At 36.2% G+C, this 15907-nt stretch overlaps 1 protein-coding gene across 10 annotated transcripts in view; it reads left to right on the forward strand.

The window, feature by feature from the left end:
- LOC145305817 (uncharacterized) overlaps positions 1-14077 on the forward strand; it is a 31779-nt gene extending 17702 nt beyond the window's left edge. The window contains exons 9-16 of one of the 10 annotated variants that reach the window (XR_013874744.1): positions 7343-7429; positions 8208-8354; positions 8823-8925; positions 9973-10092; positions 10268-10484; positions 12021-12401; positions 13130-13174; positions 13885-14077. Coding sequence is in view for 2 of the 10 variants with exons in the window: in XM_080147643.1 (XP_080003769.1) it covers positions 7343-7429; positions 8208-8354; positions 8823-8925; positions 9973-10092; positions 10268-10484; positions 12021-12094 (748 nt within the window). In the remaining 8 variants the exon portion in view is untranslated. Of the gene's footprint in view, positions 1-7342; positions 7430-8207; positions 8355-8822; positions 8926-9972; positions 10093-10267; positions 10485-12020 lie in introns of all 10 variants that reach the window. The other 9 variants (XR_013874746.1, XR_013874718.1, XR_013874722.1 and 6 more) reach the window with 9 other exon arrangements.
- The last annotated feature ends 1830 nt before the right edge of the window (positions 14078-15907 follow it).

Below are 15907 nucleotides of genomic sequence, written 5' to 3' on the forward strand. Positions count from 1 at the left end.
TAGAGACAGGTATTTATCAAGAGAGAGACAGAGACAGGAGCAATAGAGACAGATCTAGAGATAGACCTAGGGCTAGAGACAGGTATTTATCAAGAGAGAGACAGAGACAGGAGCAATAGAGACAGATCTAGGGATAGACCTAGGGCTAGAGACAGGTATTTATCAAGAGAGAGACAGAGACAGGAGCAATAGAGACAGATCTAGAGATAGACCTAGGGTTAGAGACAGGTATTTATCAAGAGAGAGACAGAGACAGGAGCAATAGAGACAGATCTAGAGATAGACCTAGGGCTAGGGACAGGTATTCATCAAGTCTTACTTTTTCTATATAGTACCAACTTGCAGCGTTGCGGAGCAGTTTGATTTTGGTGCGGCTCAGGTTCTGGCTCCGCGGAGCCGTCTGTGATAATGGCGGCTCCGGCTTCAGCTCCGGATTTGGCTCCGGCTCCGACCTAAAATCAAGAAAACTCGACATATTTTTTTTCTCATGTCTATTTTTGACTTTTGAAGGTTTTAAAAGTTTATTTGTGGATGAAATGGACTTCAAAAACTTAAAAAGGGCATTTGCACATACAAAACAGAGTTCCAAAATTATAATTTATAAAAAATCTCTTTATTTATCTAGTCCGGAGCCGGAGCCGTTTTTAACAAAAATTTCGGCTCCAGCAAAATATCACGGCTCCCGGCTCCGGCTCCGCAACACTGGTACCAAGAATTTAAGAAATAATGTTGTGACTGTTTGTTAACAGGGATTTTTGTTGTATAATATAAAGGATTATATTGCCGGATATCCGGCCGGATATTGAAAATTGCTGGATATCCGGCCAAACCCTAAAGGGGGGGGGGGGGCGAAAGTGACACTTTTTGAAACCAAAACTAAAAGTCAACAAAGGAACTGAACTAAAAAAAGGGTTACAGGTCTGAGATTTTGCATGGCAGTTGCTTTATAGGGGTACAATATGGAACTGTGAAGAAACACCGGCGCAACCGCCGAAAACCGCCGTTTCCCGCCGTAATTTTTGTTGCCTTTTCTCGGCGGTTTTCGGCGGTTGCGCCGCCGTTTTTTCACAGTTCCATATTGTACCCCTATAAAGCAACTGCCATGCAAAATGTCAGACCTGTAACACTTTTTTTAGTTGAGTTCCTTTGACTTTTAGTTTTGGTTTCAAAAAGTGTCACTTTCGCCCCCCCCCCTTTTAAAATACTGATTCCTACTACCATAAGCAGGGCGACCACTGCATACTATATATACTATTTATACTATATAGGATGAATTTGGATACTATATCATACTATATGACCAAAATTTACTATATATACTATATATTATTACCTTTACTTGACCAAAATTTACTATATATACTATATAATATTACATTTATATAACAAAAAACGAATATTGTCAGTTTTGTGACAACGCCTCTTAAGGAGCATTTTGTCTCATTTTCACAGTAGGTCTTCTCCTATTTCTAGCCCCTGCGGGGGGCTCAAAAGATACTGTGATACGACAAAAATGCATAAAGCTCTAGCTACAGTAAAAAAGAGATGAAGAAAATCCTTAAAAATATATTTTTGTTTGTGATTATGATTTAAATATCAGTTATTTTTCATAGAATTAACTTAAGGGTGAGGGGGAAGTTTTACCACTTTCGCTTACTCCGTGATTATTAGGCTAGGTATCAATGTGAGACTATAAGTTATTTGGGATAAAAGATTACTTTTAGGTAGTTGTTCACTTATATTTAATAATTTTTTTGGATATTCCAGGTTCAGGTGCTGCAGGCTAAAAGGTGGTTTCTGGACAGGTAAAAAAATTTGTAAAATTTAGAGATCAACTTATTAAACAGAATATGCATCTTTCAGGATGTTATTAACATATCTGAAAAAAAATAATTAAAATTGGCCTCACAAGTTCTGGTCCTGCAGGCCACCAGGTCCACTCTGTTTAAAAATTCAAATTTTTAGTTTGAAGAGTTAGAGGTCAACCTATAAAACAGAATATGCATCGTTTTGGATGTTATTAACATATCTGAAAAAAATTGAAAATTAGCCCCCAGGGTCAAGCACTGCAGGCCTCCAGGTCCACTCTGGACAGGTAAAAAATCAAATTTCTTATTTAAGAGTTAGAGGTTAACTTATAAAACAGAATATGTATTTTTTTGGATCTTATTAACATATCTGAAGAAAATATATAAATCCGCCTCCAAGTTCAGGTCCTGCAGGCCTTTAGGTCCACTCTGAACAGGTAAACAATCAAATTTCTTATATGAAGAGTTAGAGGTCTATTTATATAACAGAATATGCATTTTCTTGGATAATATTAACATATCGGGATCCAAGTTCAGGTTCATTCAGGACAGGTAAAAGTCTCAAATTTCTTATTTGAAGAGTTCAAGTTTAGGCCTCCAGGTTTTCTCTGTACAGAGTCTACATGGAAGCCTGAAGCACCTGGACCTGGAGGTCAATTGTATTTTTTCTTTAGATATGTAAATAACATCTAAAAAGATGCTTATGGTGTTTTATAAACTAACCTCTAACTACTTAAATAAGAAATTTTGATTTTTACCTGTCCAGAGTCCTCCTGGAGGCCTGCAGCATCAAAACCTGGAGGTCGGTTGTCATTTTTTCTTTAAACATATAAATAGCATCTACAAAGATGCTTATGTTGTTTAATAAACCTCTAACTCCTTAAATTAAAATTTTTTATTTTATTCGTGTACAGAGTCCACTTGGAGGCCTGCAGCTCCTAAACCTGAAGGCCAATTTTATTTTTCCTTCAAATATATAAAGAACATCCAAATATAAGCTCATTTTGTTTAACAAATATACCATTAACTGTTCAATTGAGGGAAGTTTGATTTTTACCTGTCCAGAGTCTGCAGGACCAGAACTTAGAGGTCGATTTAAATTTTTTTCTTCAGTTATGTTATGTTAATCCAAAAAGATGCTTATTCTTTTTTATAAGTTGACCTCTAACTCTTTAAATAAGAAATTTAATTTTTTACCTGTCCAGAGTGGACATGGAGGCCTACAGGACCAGAACTTGGAGGCCGATTTAAATTTTTTCTTTAGATATGTTATTAGCATTCAAAAAGATGCATATTCTGTTTTATTAGTTGGCCTCTAACTCTTCAAATAAAAAAAATATCTAACCTGTCCAGAGTGGACCTGGAGGTCTGCAAGTTTAGAACTTGGAGGCCTATTTTAATTTTTTCTTCATTTATGTTAATAACATCCAAAAAGATGCATATTTTGTTTTATAAGTTGATCTCTAATTCTTCAAACAGAAATTGAAATTATTTTACTTGTCCAGAAACCACCATCCAGATAGCCTGCAGCATCTGAACCTAAGACCTATCCAAAAAATGATTAAATATATGTGAAATACTAACCAAAAGTAAACTTTTATCCTAAATAACCTATAGTCTCACCAGTGGCGTGCGAAGCACTTTGTCTAGGGGGGGGCATTTTGAAGATTTTGTAAAATTTTACCCCCCCCTTAGGGGGGGGGGCATTTTGATTATATATACTAATTTTAAATAAGGGCGTTTTAAGGGGTGGGATTTTCTTATTATGGGCCTTCTAGTCCTTATTCCTTCTTCCCCATCCCTATTTCCCATTTCTATCCCCCATCTCCCCCCCCCCTCCTTTACCCCCCCCCCCATCTCTTCTCCCACATCCCTTTCCCCCACCCTGCAATGACCGAAGGGAAGGGAGCTAAAAAGCATTTTCGAAAAAAAAGTATAGAAGATAATTTAACCTCCCCCCCCCCCCCCCCCCCACCCCCAACCACAAAATATTTTTTATGGATGAAAGAGGATGTTATAAAATCTTAGCAAGAAGGATGTATAACCCTATTAAAAAAAATAGGGATGGGGGGAGATAAAAACACTCATTTTGGAAATAATTTACCAAAAATTTATCTAATATGTAAAACTGATTTTAAATATTTCTTTATTGTATGACAACAAGGATGACAACTTCTATAAGTAGCAAAGCACAAAAAAAAAAAAAAAATATATGTCCTTTCGTCTACAGATATAAAAATCTCTTAGAAATATGGAAAACTTTGGGGTATAGTCTCTTTCATGGCAACGCCTCTTAAGGGGCATTTCGTCGTATTTTCACAGTAGCTTTTAATAGGTTATTCTAGGTTAAGTTAGGTCAGGTGATTTTCCCGCAGGGTTAGGCAATAGGCCCCGCAGGAGCTATACATAGGGGAAAAGCTACTGTGAAAATACGATGAAACGCCCCTTAAGAGGCAATGTCACGAGAGGTACCCGAAATTTGATTTTGATAACCTTAGCTACAATAATTTTGTAAATTGGACCCAGGGATAAGGGATGGGAAACGTAGGAAAATATTATTTCAGGCCTATTTCAAGCCTAGGCCTAATAAACCAGTTTTGGGATGACGCAGTGGTTCGTCCTAAACGCTAATAAAAAAGCTGTGTGTGTGTGTGTAGATAAAGTATAGAATCAAATTCAGGTAGCTAGTTTAAAGTAAAAAACATAACTTTTTATAAACCTATATATTAATGGCTTTTGTTAAAATGAAGTTTTTTCTCTCCCAAAATTTTTTATCTTTTACTTTGGTAATTTGAACTGTCAGAAAGCTATCGTTGGGTTTCCCTCAGACAGATTTTAGTTTGTATTATTTGCATTTTTATTAATGAGTAAAAATTTTATTTCAAAATTTCATTGCTAATTAAAATTCAAAATAAATAAATAAATATGCACTTGGGTAACATTCTATCAAGTTCTTTGGATACCATAATGTAATGATATATCTATACTGTGTTGTATTGTACAAAAATTATGGTTAAGGTGTTGTATCAATTCCGTACTAAATTTTTAAAATTCAAAATACAACATCTAATTTAAAAACTACCAAATGAAAATTTGTAGCTACCTTCTTTCCAAAAAAATAATCCCGTTATTTTTGTTTTTTCTATATGGCCCTTTTTTAATGTTTAACTCTAAGCAGATTTAATAATTAAACTAATGTGATCTAACATCATTTATATTTATTTTTTCGTAGCAGATGAAATCATTATTTTTTCTAGAATTGTCTGCTTCTAAAATTTCCGCCATCTGTGATTTGGGCTTGTTTTGTATCAACCAATCACCTATTGGCGCCGCCAATTGGTGATTGGTTGATACAAAACAAGCCCAAATCACAGAACACTATTGGTTTAGAGCGGTAGCCAATATGAGCCGTCCGCCAGTAAGGTCATTAAATTAGGCAAATGGTAAAAGTTGCATGATCCCTTTCAAAACCAGGCCGAGACCTAATTTATGGCCAGGTTTCCTATCCCTTATCCCTGATTGGACCAAACAATGGGGGAATTTTGAAAGATACAAGAAAGAAAAAAAAACAAAAGAACACAGTAATAGTGTCTGACTGATTATGACGTAACAAAAAAAATTAGCCAATGAGAGGCCGTTATTGACCAATGGTAAAATTTATAGTGGCCTCTCATTGGCTAATTTTTTTTTGTTACGTCATAATCAGTCAAACACTATTACTGTGTTCAAACCAAAAACGTCCTGAAAAGCAGTCCGACCTCCATGAATTTTTAATAGTTATTAGTTATACTCCATAATGATGGGAATGTTAACATTAAGTTTTAGCCTTCTATCTTTAATTGCAGTTGAGAAAATCACATTTCCCCCTTAGCATTACGAACTGACAGCCGTAGTGAATTAAAGAGAAGCTAAAAAGTTATATCAACATCCTACCCTCTTCAAATGGCACTTTAAAAATCTGTCAATTTTTCATGAAGTGGTGTTTTCAAGGATTTATTAGGGCGGTGCGCGAAGTGCACCTAAAAATGTTTACTCCCCCTTTGAACTAAAATCAATTAAAGACAACAAGAGTGGCGTATTTTATCAAGTTAGGAATATAGAGTGTAGTTAGTTTTAAGGGTCTTTAATGAAAATTGCCATAAAAAAACATGTCTTTTTGTAAGGGTATGTACACAAAAAAAAATGATAAACTTATCCTGAAAATCATATGACATCAAATATAGTTATTCATTTAGACAGACATACAGTGTTGAGAAAAAGGCTTAGATAAATATCAACGCTTTTTCTTTTTTATATGAAATAATTTTTTGATTAAATATTTGATGTTTACAAATTTTTTTATAGTAATAACAACAAAATATACATGCAACGTGATGAAAAGCAGAAACCATTTGGAAGGGCGCGAAGCGCAAATTTTTTTCTTCAAATATGCAGGGAGGGAGGGGTTTTGGGGCTATTTATTACACTAGTCCCCAATATTTCATATAAAATTTTCTTATTTGTTGGCTCAACAACTTTGGGGACTTTAATAGAATTTTGATTGGTTGGTTAATTAAATTCAGTTTCCATACATTTCATCCACTAATTGTAATCTATATAAGGGGTAATTTTGTGTATCATCAATGGGAATGTACAAAATTTCTTTAGTAAAAAGTTTATATTATACAAAATATAATACTGCCTATTACCTGGTTTGTTATGTTCAGTGAAAAGAGATTTTAACCTAATTTGCACACTAATTAAAAAATTTGGTAAAGTTAAATGAATAGTAACTGACTGTTTGGCGCGAAGCGCCAAAAAATTTTTTTAGTATTTCTTGATCTTTTTTTTTGGAAACTGGGATAGTTTTGCTTTTTGTAGGGTAGGGGGCAAAAAGGGGCATTTTTGAGGACCAGGGGGGGGGCAAAACGGGGCATTTTTCAACATTTAGGGGGGGGGGCAGGGGGGGCGTTGGCTAGGGGGGGGCAGGGGGGGGCGTTTTGGTCGCTAGGGGGGGGGGGCGATTGCCCCAAATGCCCCCTTCGGTTCGCACGCCACTGAGTCTCACATTAATACCTAGCCTAATAATCACAGAGTAAGCACCTTATATGTGAAATTGCTTTGATAACAGCTATGCTTTGAGTTATTATTGATGATGTATATACTATGTATTACTTAATAATTCTAAGTCCGATACTATATCATACTATATGAGTTTAAAAAAATATACTATATATACTATATAGATTTTAAAAATATACTATAAAAATACTATATTTTTTTTGTTTTGGAGTGGTCGCCATGCATAAGGTACAATGTTATACGTGAAACATTTCTATAATCAATTCCGAAAAATGTAAGTATGTCCTTAATCAATATCCTGTATTTAAGAAGTTTTGAATTTTGATACAAGTTTTCTAAAAATTTTATTTATAGGTACTTATGCATTATTCTGTTCTGACACTCTACTATAAGTGTTAATGTTCGTTTGTTCTATTATTGTAGAGATTCGCTATTATGCATGTTGTCATCCTTGTTTATTTGTTTTTTTGTAGGTCAAGAGAGAAGAAAAGTTCTTGGATACCAAAAGTTGAGGACAGCAAGCTCCATCTAGTCAATGCATTCTTACAGTTCCTCAACAGGTTTGAAACAAAAAAAATATTGACATTTTCCCCAGAAACCCTGCCCCCCATATCTTATGTGCTATTAAATGTTTTTACAGCTTCGCTTTGTTTTTATTTGGATCTTGGAAAAAGTAGCTTCGGACAAAGTAGCTTCAGGACAAAGTAGCTTTAGGACATTTACTTAAGAAAAGTAGCTTCCTAAGAAAAATAGTCTTCAATAGTAATAAAGGTGATGGCCGGTGCGCTCGGCCCCCTGGCCTGCCTAGCCGCGGGCCCTCAGCCCCCTAGCCTATAACCTAACCTAACCTATGTTAGCCTCAGAACATTTATTTTAAAAAAATATCATCAACTGATAATACGTGGTTTAGAATTTCGTGGATTTTGCAAGTTAGGTTATAGGCTAGGGGGCCGAGCGCTGCGGCCATGACCTTTATTAACAGTGGAGGCTACTTTCCTTAGGAGGATACTTTGTCCTGAAGCTACTTTGTCCGAAGCTACTTAGTCTAATATCCTTTCATTTACTTTATTAAAATGAAGTAATGACCCTATCCCCACTCACTCAGTTTCAACTGTAGAGAAGCTGTGCTTCAATCCCCAATAACAGAGATTATGTACACAAGATTATTAATACACAAACAAAACAATACCTACTGATTTAAATATTTACAGAATTAGGATGAGTTAAATAGGATAACCATTTATACCTTCCCTTTATATTTTATTCAGTTTTTTTTTTCACTGCAAACTCAGAATTGGCAATCCATACAAAACAACAAATGTAACAATGTTTTTTTAGAGAGAAAGAAAAAGCAGATCAGCCAGAAGAACTGGTGAGCAGTCTCGAAGCTGTCATTACATCGCTGACAGCTGCTTATAAGCTGCCACAGGATGATACACTGAATGTCAACAGAAATATTGAGGATATTTTCTTCAGAGCTGTAAGGTAATCACAATAATATAATATATGTCTGTTTGTTTACTGGGTAGCTTCTCACAGTTCCTGGGAGGATTTATAACTATTTTAGGAGAGGGTACCACCAACCCTCCCAAAAGAAATCGCTCCTAAAAAGATTACTCCCTCCCCCCCCCCCCGGTATCCCCCACCCTCCCAAAAATTAGAAGGGCGATAAATTTTTTTTTATGTTTTTTTTATTTGAAAATTTTGGGTATAATTGAGAAGGTTTGAATAAAGCGAAATATATATTTTACTAGCGGTTGCGCTCCTAGCATCTAGGGACTCTGTATTTGATTGGTTAGTGAAAATCTGAAAAATAGCCTAAAACCAACTTAACATCTAAAACAAAACTAGAATAAACCATTCTGGTACTTATGTGGAGCTCCCTCAACCGGCTTAGAAATTTTTGAGAATAATCAAGTACATTTGAGGGCATACATTCATTTATTTTTACAGACTTGATCTGAAGGCGCCTGAAGAAGCCACCAAAAATGACAAAACAAAAGAAAATGGAAAAGTTGAGGTTAAAGCTGAAACTTCTAAGGAAGAAAAGTCTGAGGTATACAGTAAGATATACATTTTCAAACATTGTTAAAAGTAAAGCTTATCTATAATTAGGGTCGGTCCGTCCTTACGTTCGTTCGTAACGGTTAGCTATTTTCGTTAATTTAGACATATTAGAATTTTCCTATCGATTTCAAACTTTGCATGATGATTCCTATAATAGTTAGGTATTATTTAGAAAGCAACTCTATAATCGCTGCCAGAGTATCATGTTCTGTACTTTCGTTTAAATAATGTTCATTTTAGAATATTGATTTCTTGGACATCAAATTATAAGCAAAGCATCTCTATAATCAGGTCCTAAAAATGTAAGTATGTCCTTTGGACAGTATCCTGTATTTAACAGTTTTGCAACAAATTACCGTTTGAGGGCTTTGCTTTTATGGATTTTGACATCCTTGTCAACTCCAGGTACATCTAAATAAGATTGAAATGTGACAAAGAAAAATTATATTATAATCATTGATTTTTTTTTATTTGTAACACAATACATTTTTTTGTATGCCTCCATTTTACGCAGTGATTGGTAGAATATGATTGTCGCTTCATAGAACGGTTTTTCCAGTATGGCTTCGAAACCAAGGGGGGGGGGGGGAGTTTTGACACATTTGCGTAAACCTAGTACCTAGGCTTTATCTTTGGTCTGAGAGGATAGGTTATTAATGATAAAATCATTCTTATATGATTTTATCTCTAATAACCTATCTTCTCAGTTCAAAGATAAAGCCTAGGTACCAGGTTTACGAAAATGTGTCAAAACTTCCCCCCCCCCCCTTAATATCCACTGGATTAGAACCGGTTTTCAGCTATACTGAAAGATTATGAATAGCATCGTATTAAATCCAGTTCTCTACAATTATAAAATTGTAAAATCATAAGATTAAAACCAGTTTTATTAGCCAGTGCTTTCGTCATTTCGGGGCTAAAAACATATTTTAATCATATATTTGTACAATTTTATAAGGCTGTTTGTAATACTATACAACAAATAACTAACTATTATTTAATCTTCAAATTTATTTATACGGAAATTTTTACTTAGGTAAAACAAAACGGCAAAGAAACTGAAGAAACCAAAGCTGGCGATGAATGCGCAGCAAATGAAAACACATCTGAATCAACAGCTAAAGAAAAATATAATCCTGATAATGTGACTCAAGAGGTAAGCAACAAGAACCTAATTTGATAGGATAGAAGAAAATCCAAGTTTTAAGTGACAATTCAAGTGATATTTAATAAATCAGCGGATGCGCTCTTTATACGGAATTTAATCGGTTTGGAAGCCTTACTGAAAAAATTAATCTCTACCAATAGTTGTAGATGTAATAATGTTTTAGGAAGATGATGTAGTAATTGAAGAGGAATCCGAGATCAAAGCCGCCCAAGTTGATGATGACGTCACACCAGCTGATCAGAATGCTGATGACGTCATAGAAGACCCTTCTGATGACCTGATGGGGGATGAAGATATTCTTGATGACTTGGAGAATTGTTTGGCTGAAGCAGAGAATGACGTCATCGAGACTATTGAAGATAAAGAAGAAGAAATTAAAGGTGAGAATACTAGAGTAATAATAGAGGGGGAAGGGTTTAAACAAAAGTATGTCCCCTCCCAAGGACCCGGGGTCGACTTTCAATTAGGTCTTTGAAAATCAACGATTAGCGTTGGCAATATTAACACAGCCTTGTCGCTACAAAAGAGCAGAAAGCAATTTGCTATCAGACAAAAAAGGTCCTTAACGGGGGGATCCAGGTAGATGTTTGGCATCTATTCTATAAATATATTGTGAAAATCCTAGTTTGAAAGGGATATGTCAATGGAATATTTCTGATCTTCAGTAGAAATATGATTGGATCGATTATAAGAAAAACGGATCATGGAAAATTAAGTAAGTAGCGGGCTTCTTACTTTTTCCACAGTTGCTTTTCTCCTATTTCTGAACTCTGCGGAGCAAACATTAACATTTACCTAAAATAACCTATCAAAAGCTACTGTGAAAATTCGACGAAACCCGCCGCTACTTCGTTTCCTTTCCAAGATCCGAAAAAAACTTGTTGCCCCTGACTTTAAACTTAAAAAAACATCAAACACGCGTATTTTTATTTAATAAAAGTCATTTGTGTTTAAAAAAAATACTGTCGAAAATTTCAAAGGTATGTAGAAAGCCACCCACATCCCTTTTCCGTGTCTAAATACATAACCCCCCCCCCCCCCCTATTTAGTTTTTAGAATTAGCAGGGCCAGGGGAGGGTTTTTAATGGAGTCATGACTTGATTTTAAGTGATTCACAAATATTCTTATGTAACTTAATGTAGTAAATTTTTTTTTTATTTCATTCAATCTTCATCTAGAAACTAAATTTAAATTTGAACATGTAGAAATGCATTCAAATGGTCAAATTTACAGAGAGAGAAGGGACAATGGGCTGTTTATTTCAGTAGTCCCCAAAGTTTTTAAATAACGTTTTCTTATTCGTTGGCTTAACAACTTAATTGTAATCTGATGATAATTTTGTGTATCATCATTGGGGTTGTACATCAATTTATCGGTCATTGTCTTAACCCTGTTGATCCCTTTTTTTTATTGATTGTAAAAGTAACATTATAAATTACGTTCAAGATTAAATGACCAAACAGAGGACTCATTTCATAAGATGTTAATCATGTTGCCTGCTTTTTAGTCATTATTTAACCTTCCTTTTTTAAAACAAGGAAGACAATATCCATAAAATCGAAGCTCTGAAATGAACAAACGAACATTAACACTGAACTGAATAAGCAGAATATAAATGTTTAAGTTTAAACAAAATTATAAATACATTTGTTGCAAAACTGCTTAAATGTAGTATCGTGTTTAAGGACATACTTACATATTTATGACTTGATAATAGAGATGCTTTGCCAATTTCAATGTTTCAAAAGCATTAAGATAAAAAAATTTCGAACTGAAAAACATTGAGAGAAAAAAATCTTCCAATGAAAACATTCAATAATGATAATGCTAATTAATTCTTTCTAATACCCCAGGTAAAAAAATATACCTATTCAAATTGAAAAGTTTTATAATAACTATATTCTGTTAAATTTCAGTAGAACCAGAGCCAGTAAAGAAATCTGTTGGGACCCCCTCTAGAGGAAGGGGTAGAAGAGGGGGCAGGAAATAAACAAACACAAGAAAAGAATGAAATCAGAAGAAAAAAATAAAATAATGGATCATGAAAAGAAAAGTAGTGGGCTTCGTCCCGTCGTATCTCATATTAGCCTTTCTTTTTTTTAGCCCCTGCGGGGCCAATTTCCTAACCCTGAGGGCAATCTAAAATGACCTATCAAAAAATACTGTGAAAATACGACAAAATCCGCTAATATGTTTTCTTTCCATGATCCAAAATTATTATAAATCTTAAAATTACTCTTACATTTCACAAATAAAATAAGTTTGGGGAAAAAATTCAACTTTAAAATGGTAACAAGGTTAATTAATGATTTTACTTCCAGCTGTTCTTTCTTTTGTTTGGACTTTTTTAAAAAGCGGGTGGCGTACTATATATAACTTTAATTATTCCTGACCTAAAATATTCTTTTTCCTGTTATAAAATACATATTATTATAAAATACTACATATATTCTTTTGTATCTATTGTCACAAATAACCAGGATAAGGGAGGCTAAACCTAGCAAAGCTACTTTATAATTCACATTGTTTGTTCACACGCACAAATTTTAACCGACAAAAGAAGGTCTACAAATAATAGCCATTACTCAATAATGCACACTGCACAGTTATTTCGTAGTGCACATAAATGTGCAAAAAAGACTTTTTTTAAGTAAAGCATTTTCTTTTCCCTATTGGAACTTGACTATTCCAGATTATCTATAGGCCTTTTTGTGCCGACTAAAACGGCATGCGGGCATGGCATGTATGTTCAGCCGTTTGGCAGCTAGCAGCTACCTTTAAAGTTCATAGATTTATAAAGAAGATCGTTACCAGGAATATTATACCGTGAAGTGCAATTGATTTTTAATAAAGGTTTTGTGATTTTCTCTCATTCTTAATGTCCTCTATTCTAATGCTCAGATTTTTTTTCTCATTTTTATGACCACTGGACATCTGCTTGATTCACTCTGTCCGTTTGTCAATCCATGTTTTTTATGCTTCGCTGCTTATGGATGATATCATCCATGTTTTATTAATATATCAGCTTTACCTCTCTTAATCCTTGCACAAATAATAAAGTTATTTTGCAGTATGGATTCGTAACCGATTAATATCCGCTTGATTAGAACCGGTTCTCAGCCATACTAAAAAATCATGTATAGCATAGATTACAAACTATTTTTCATTAATATTAAAATAAAAATCATTAGATTAATACCAGTTTGTTAGCCCGGGCCTTCGCCATAACCCCCTCTGGTTTTAATCTTATATTTTTTATTTCAATGTCCGCGGATAACTGTCTATAATACGATGCGATTAATGATTATTCCACAGAGACATGTAAATAAATATTATATTGTGTAAGTATATTGTACCACTTATTATTAATTACAGAGAAACTAAGGGGAAAAGAAACCATTATATATATAATTTTTAGACCATAATTGTAATTTCATTTTATAGATATTTTTTTACCTAATTGATTTAGAAATAAGATTAAGATGATATTGAAAAAATGAATAACTGAAAATGTTATTTATCGCATCGTTTTATAGACAGCTATCCGTGGACATTAAAATAAAAAATTATAAGATAAAAACCATTTTTGTTAGCCCCGAGGGGGTGAAGGCCCGGGCTACCAAATCGGGCTTTAATTTTAAAATTTTTATTTATTCGTAAAAATTGTTTGTAATTCGATGCTATATACATAATTTTTCTGTATGGCTTAGAACCGGTTCTAATCCTTTGGATATTCATCGGTTACAAAACCACACTGCAAATGTTATTCTTATATTTTAGTATCAATAATCTTCTTTTTTTCCTGTAAGGACAATGTAAATAATAAAGGCAATCTTATGGCATTATGCGCATTTGTATTTTTATTTTCTTGCATGATGGATTTCAATTGTTATTCGTACCAATACCATTGTTACTTATGTTTATGTAGCTAAAAGTGTTAAAATCATGTAAATAAAAAATATGAATATAATCAGAAGCTAAATCTTTTAAAGTTGTACGATGTCCGTCTGTCTGCCAAGAAAATATCGTGAGATAGTTGTAATTATCAGTGAAGATTCCTATTCTTCCTAGGATGATTTTATTTGATATTGTGGTATCCGCCTTGGTTAAATGGCAGACACCCGAGTTCAAATGACTACGGCAGTGCGAACAGACGTGGACACATATATTATAGAGAAGCTATGCTTCTCTAGCAATCACTAAGTAACAAACAGAGTCTATTCAGTTGTTCCTTTATTCAGGGTCTAAGGTTTACTAAAGTTATATACAACAAACAATAAATACACAGATTGGAATAAGTAATCATAAACAGAATCAATATAATACATATACAATAATCAGTTTGGGCAATAATGATCCCCCATCCCTGGAAAGGGTGGGGGGAATTAACAATACAGCTTAACCATAATAAGGCTGTCAAAATCTATCATTAATTTTAGGCATAGGGAGGGGGTCGGCTGACCCCTTCCCCAGGACTCGGGGGAGGGCCCTCGGCCCTTCTCCGAACCCAGGTCAGGGTTGCCATAGACATGGCTCACGGTTGCTGAATACCACAACTCTCCCCTCGGAAGGCTGGGAGGGGATTTCCCTGCCAGACTTCCGACAGTGGTTGAGGCCTTCAGCCCGCTCCTTAGGGCTAATTTATATATACAAGCGATAATGATTCAATGGAATCCTAGTGGTGATTTTCAGGGCTGATGGGCCCCCAACGTGGGATAGAAGGTAGAGGCTGGCTTTTGTTGGACACGTAGCTCGGCGCCAGCAGGTGTCAGTTTGGCGTGGGGCACAGCCGCTGCGGGACCGGTCAGTAACGGGGCATTCTGGTTGTTGTTGGCAGCGGCTGGGGCACTGGCTACCAGGTTGACCGTCTGGGCGACAGCCTGGCCTCCCGAGGGGCCGCGGGGCTTTCCAGAGTGTGGCCCCGGCCTACCTGGGCGGTCATTTCCACTATCGGCTGATTGCATGGATACCATTTCCTCGGCTGCTTCCTGGCCGATAGGAATGGCATCCCAGTCTACTGAAAAGTCCCGGGACTTGGCATGGGTGAGCCTGGCTCTGGCCAAGGCCTTGCGATACAAGGTTGGGTGGTACAGGAATACTTGTGACATCGCGTTCATGGCGGCTCGTACACCTCCTTGTGCGGCTGCCAGGGAAATGATGGTTAAGTCTCCCAGCAGCTTGAGGATCAACAACAGCAGACACAGTATGGCTGCGCCATCTCCCCACTCGTGAATAGCCTGTCTGAACCCAGCCCAGACATCCAGGGTTGCTTCTCCTTCCTCCGCCAGTCGGTCAATATCGTAGGACACGATCCCATGGTCTCCGGTGGCTGAACAGCTACCTTGCTGGACGCATGAGCCATACGACAGGCCGGTCAGCATGGCGGCCTTATACGCTGGGAACGCTAGCAGCTGCTGCCAGTCGTTCAGCTCAGCCTGCGAATACAATCCTCCCGAGCTGAAGTCATCCAAGGGCTCGGTCAGCAGCTGCTTGGGTGTATCCAGCGGGGGCGGCCTCTTCTTAGGTGCGGGGGTTAGCTCTATCCATCCTTCCTCAGCGTGTACAGTTAGGGGGTAGGTGGAGGAGCAGGGAATTTTGGTGGCGTGGCCGCTATACACCTTTGTCATGGCATCTACAAATCCTGTGGGCTCCACCGGCACCTTGTCCCAACATTCATTGCTCTCCCTGACCACGTACTTATTACGTTGGCAGGTAAGCTGGAGCAATACATCTCCCCTCAACACAGAGAACGTGCTCCCCTGGACGCGCACCGGATGGGCCGGGTCTAGCTGCTGGAGCTTCC

Source organism: Acartia tonsa, chromosome 2, assembly GCF_053477335.1.
Source record: "Acartia tonsa isolate MP-2025a chromosome 2, ASM5347733v1, whole genome shotgun sequence".
NCBI classification, from domain to species: Eukaryota; Metazoa; Arthropoda; class Copepoda; order Calanoida; family Acartiidae; genus Acartia; species Acartia tonsa.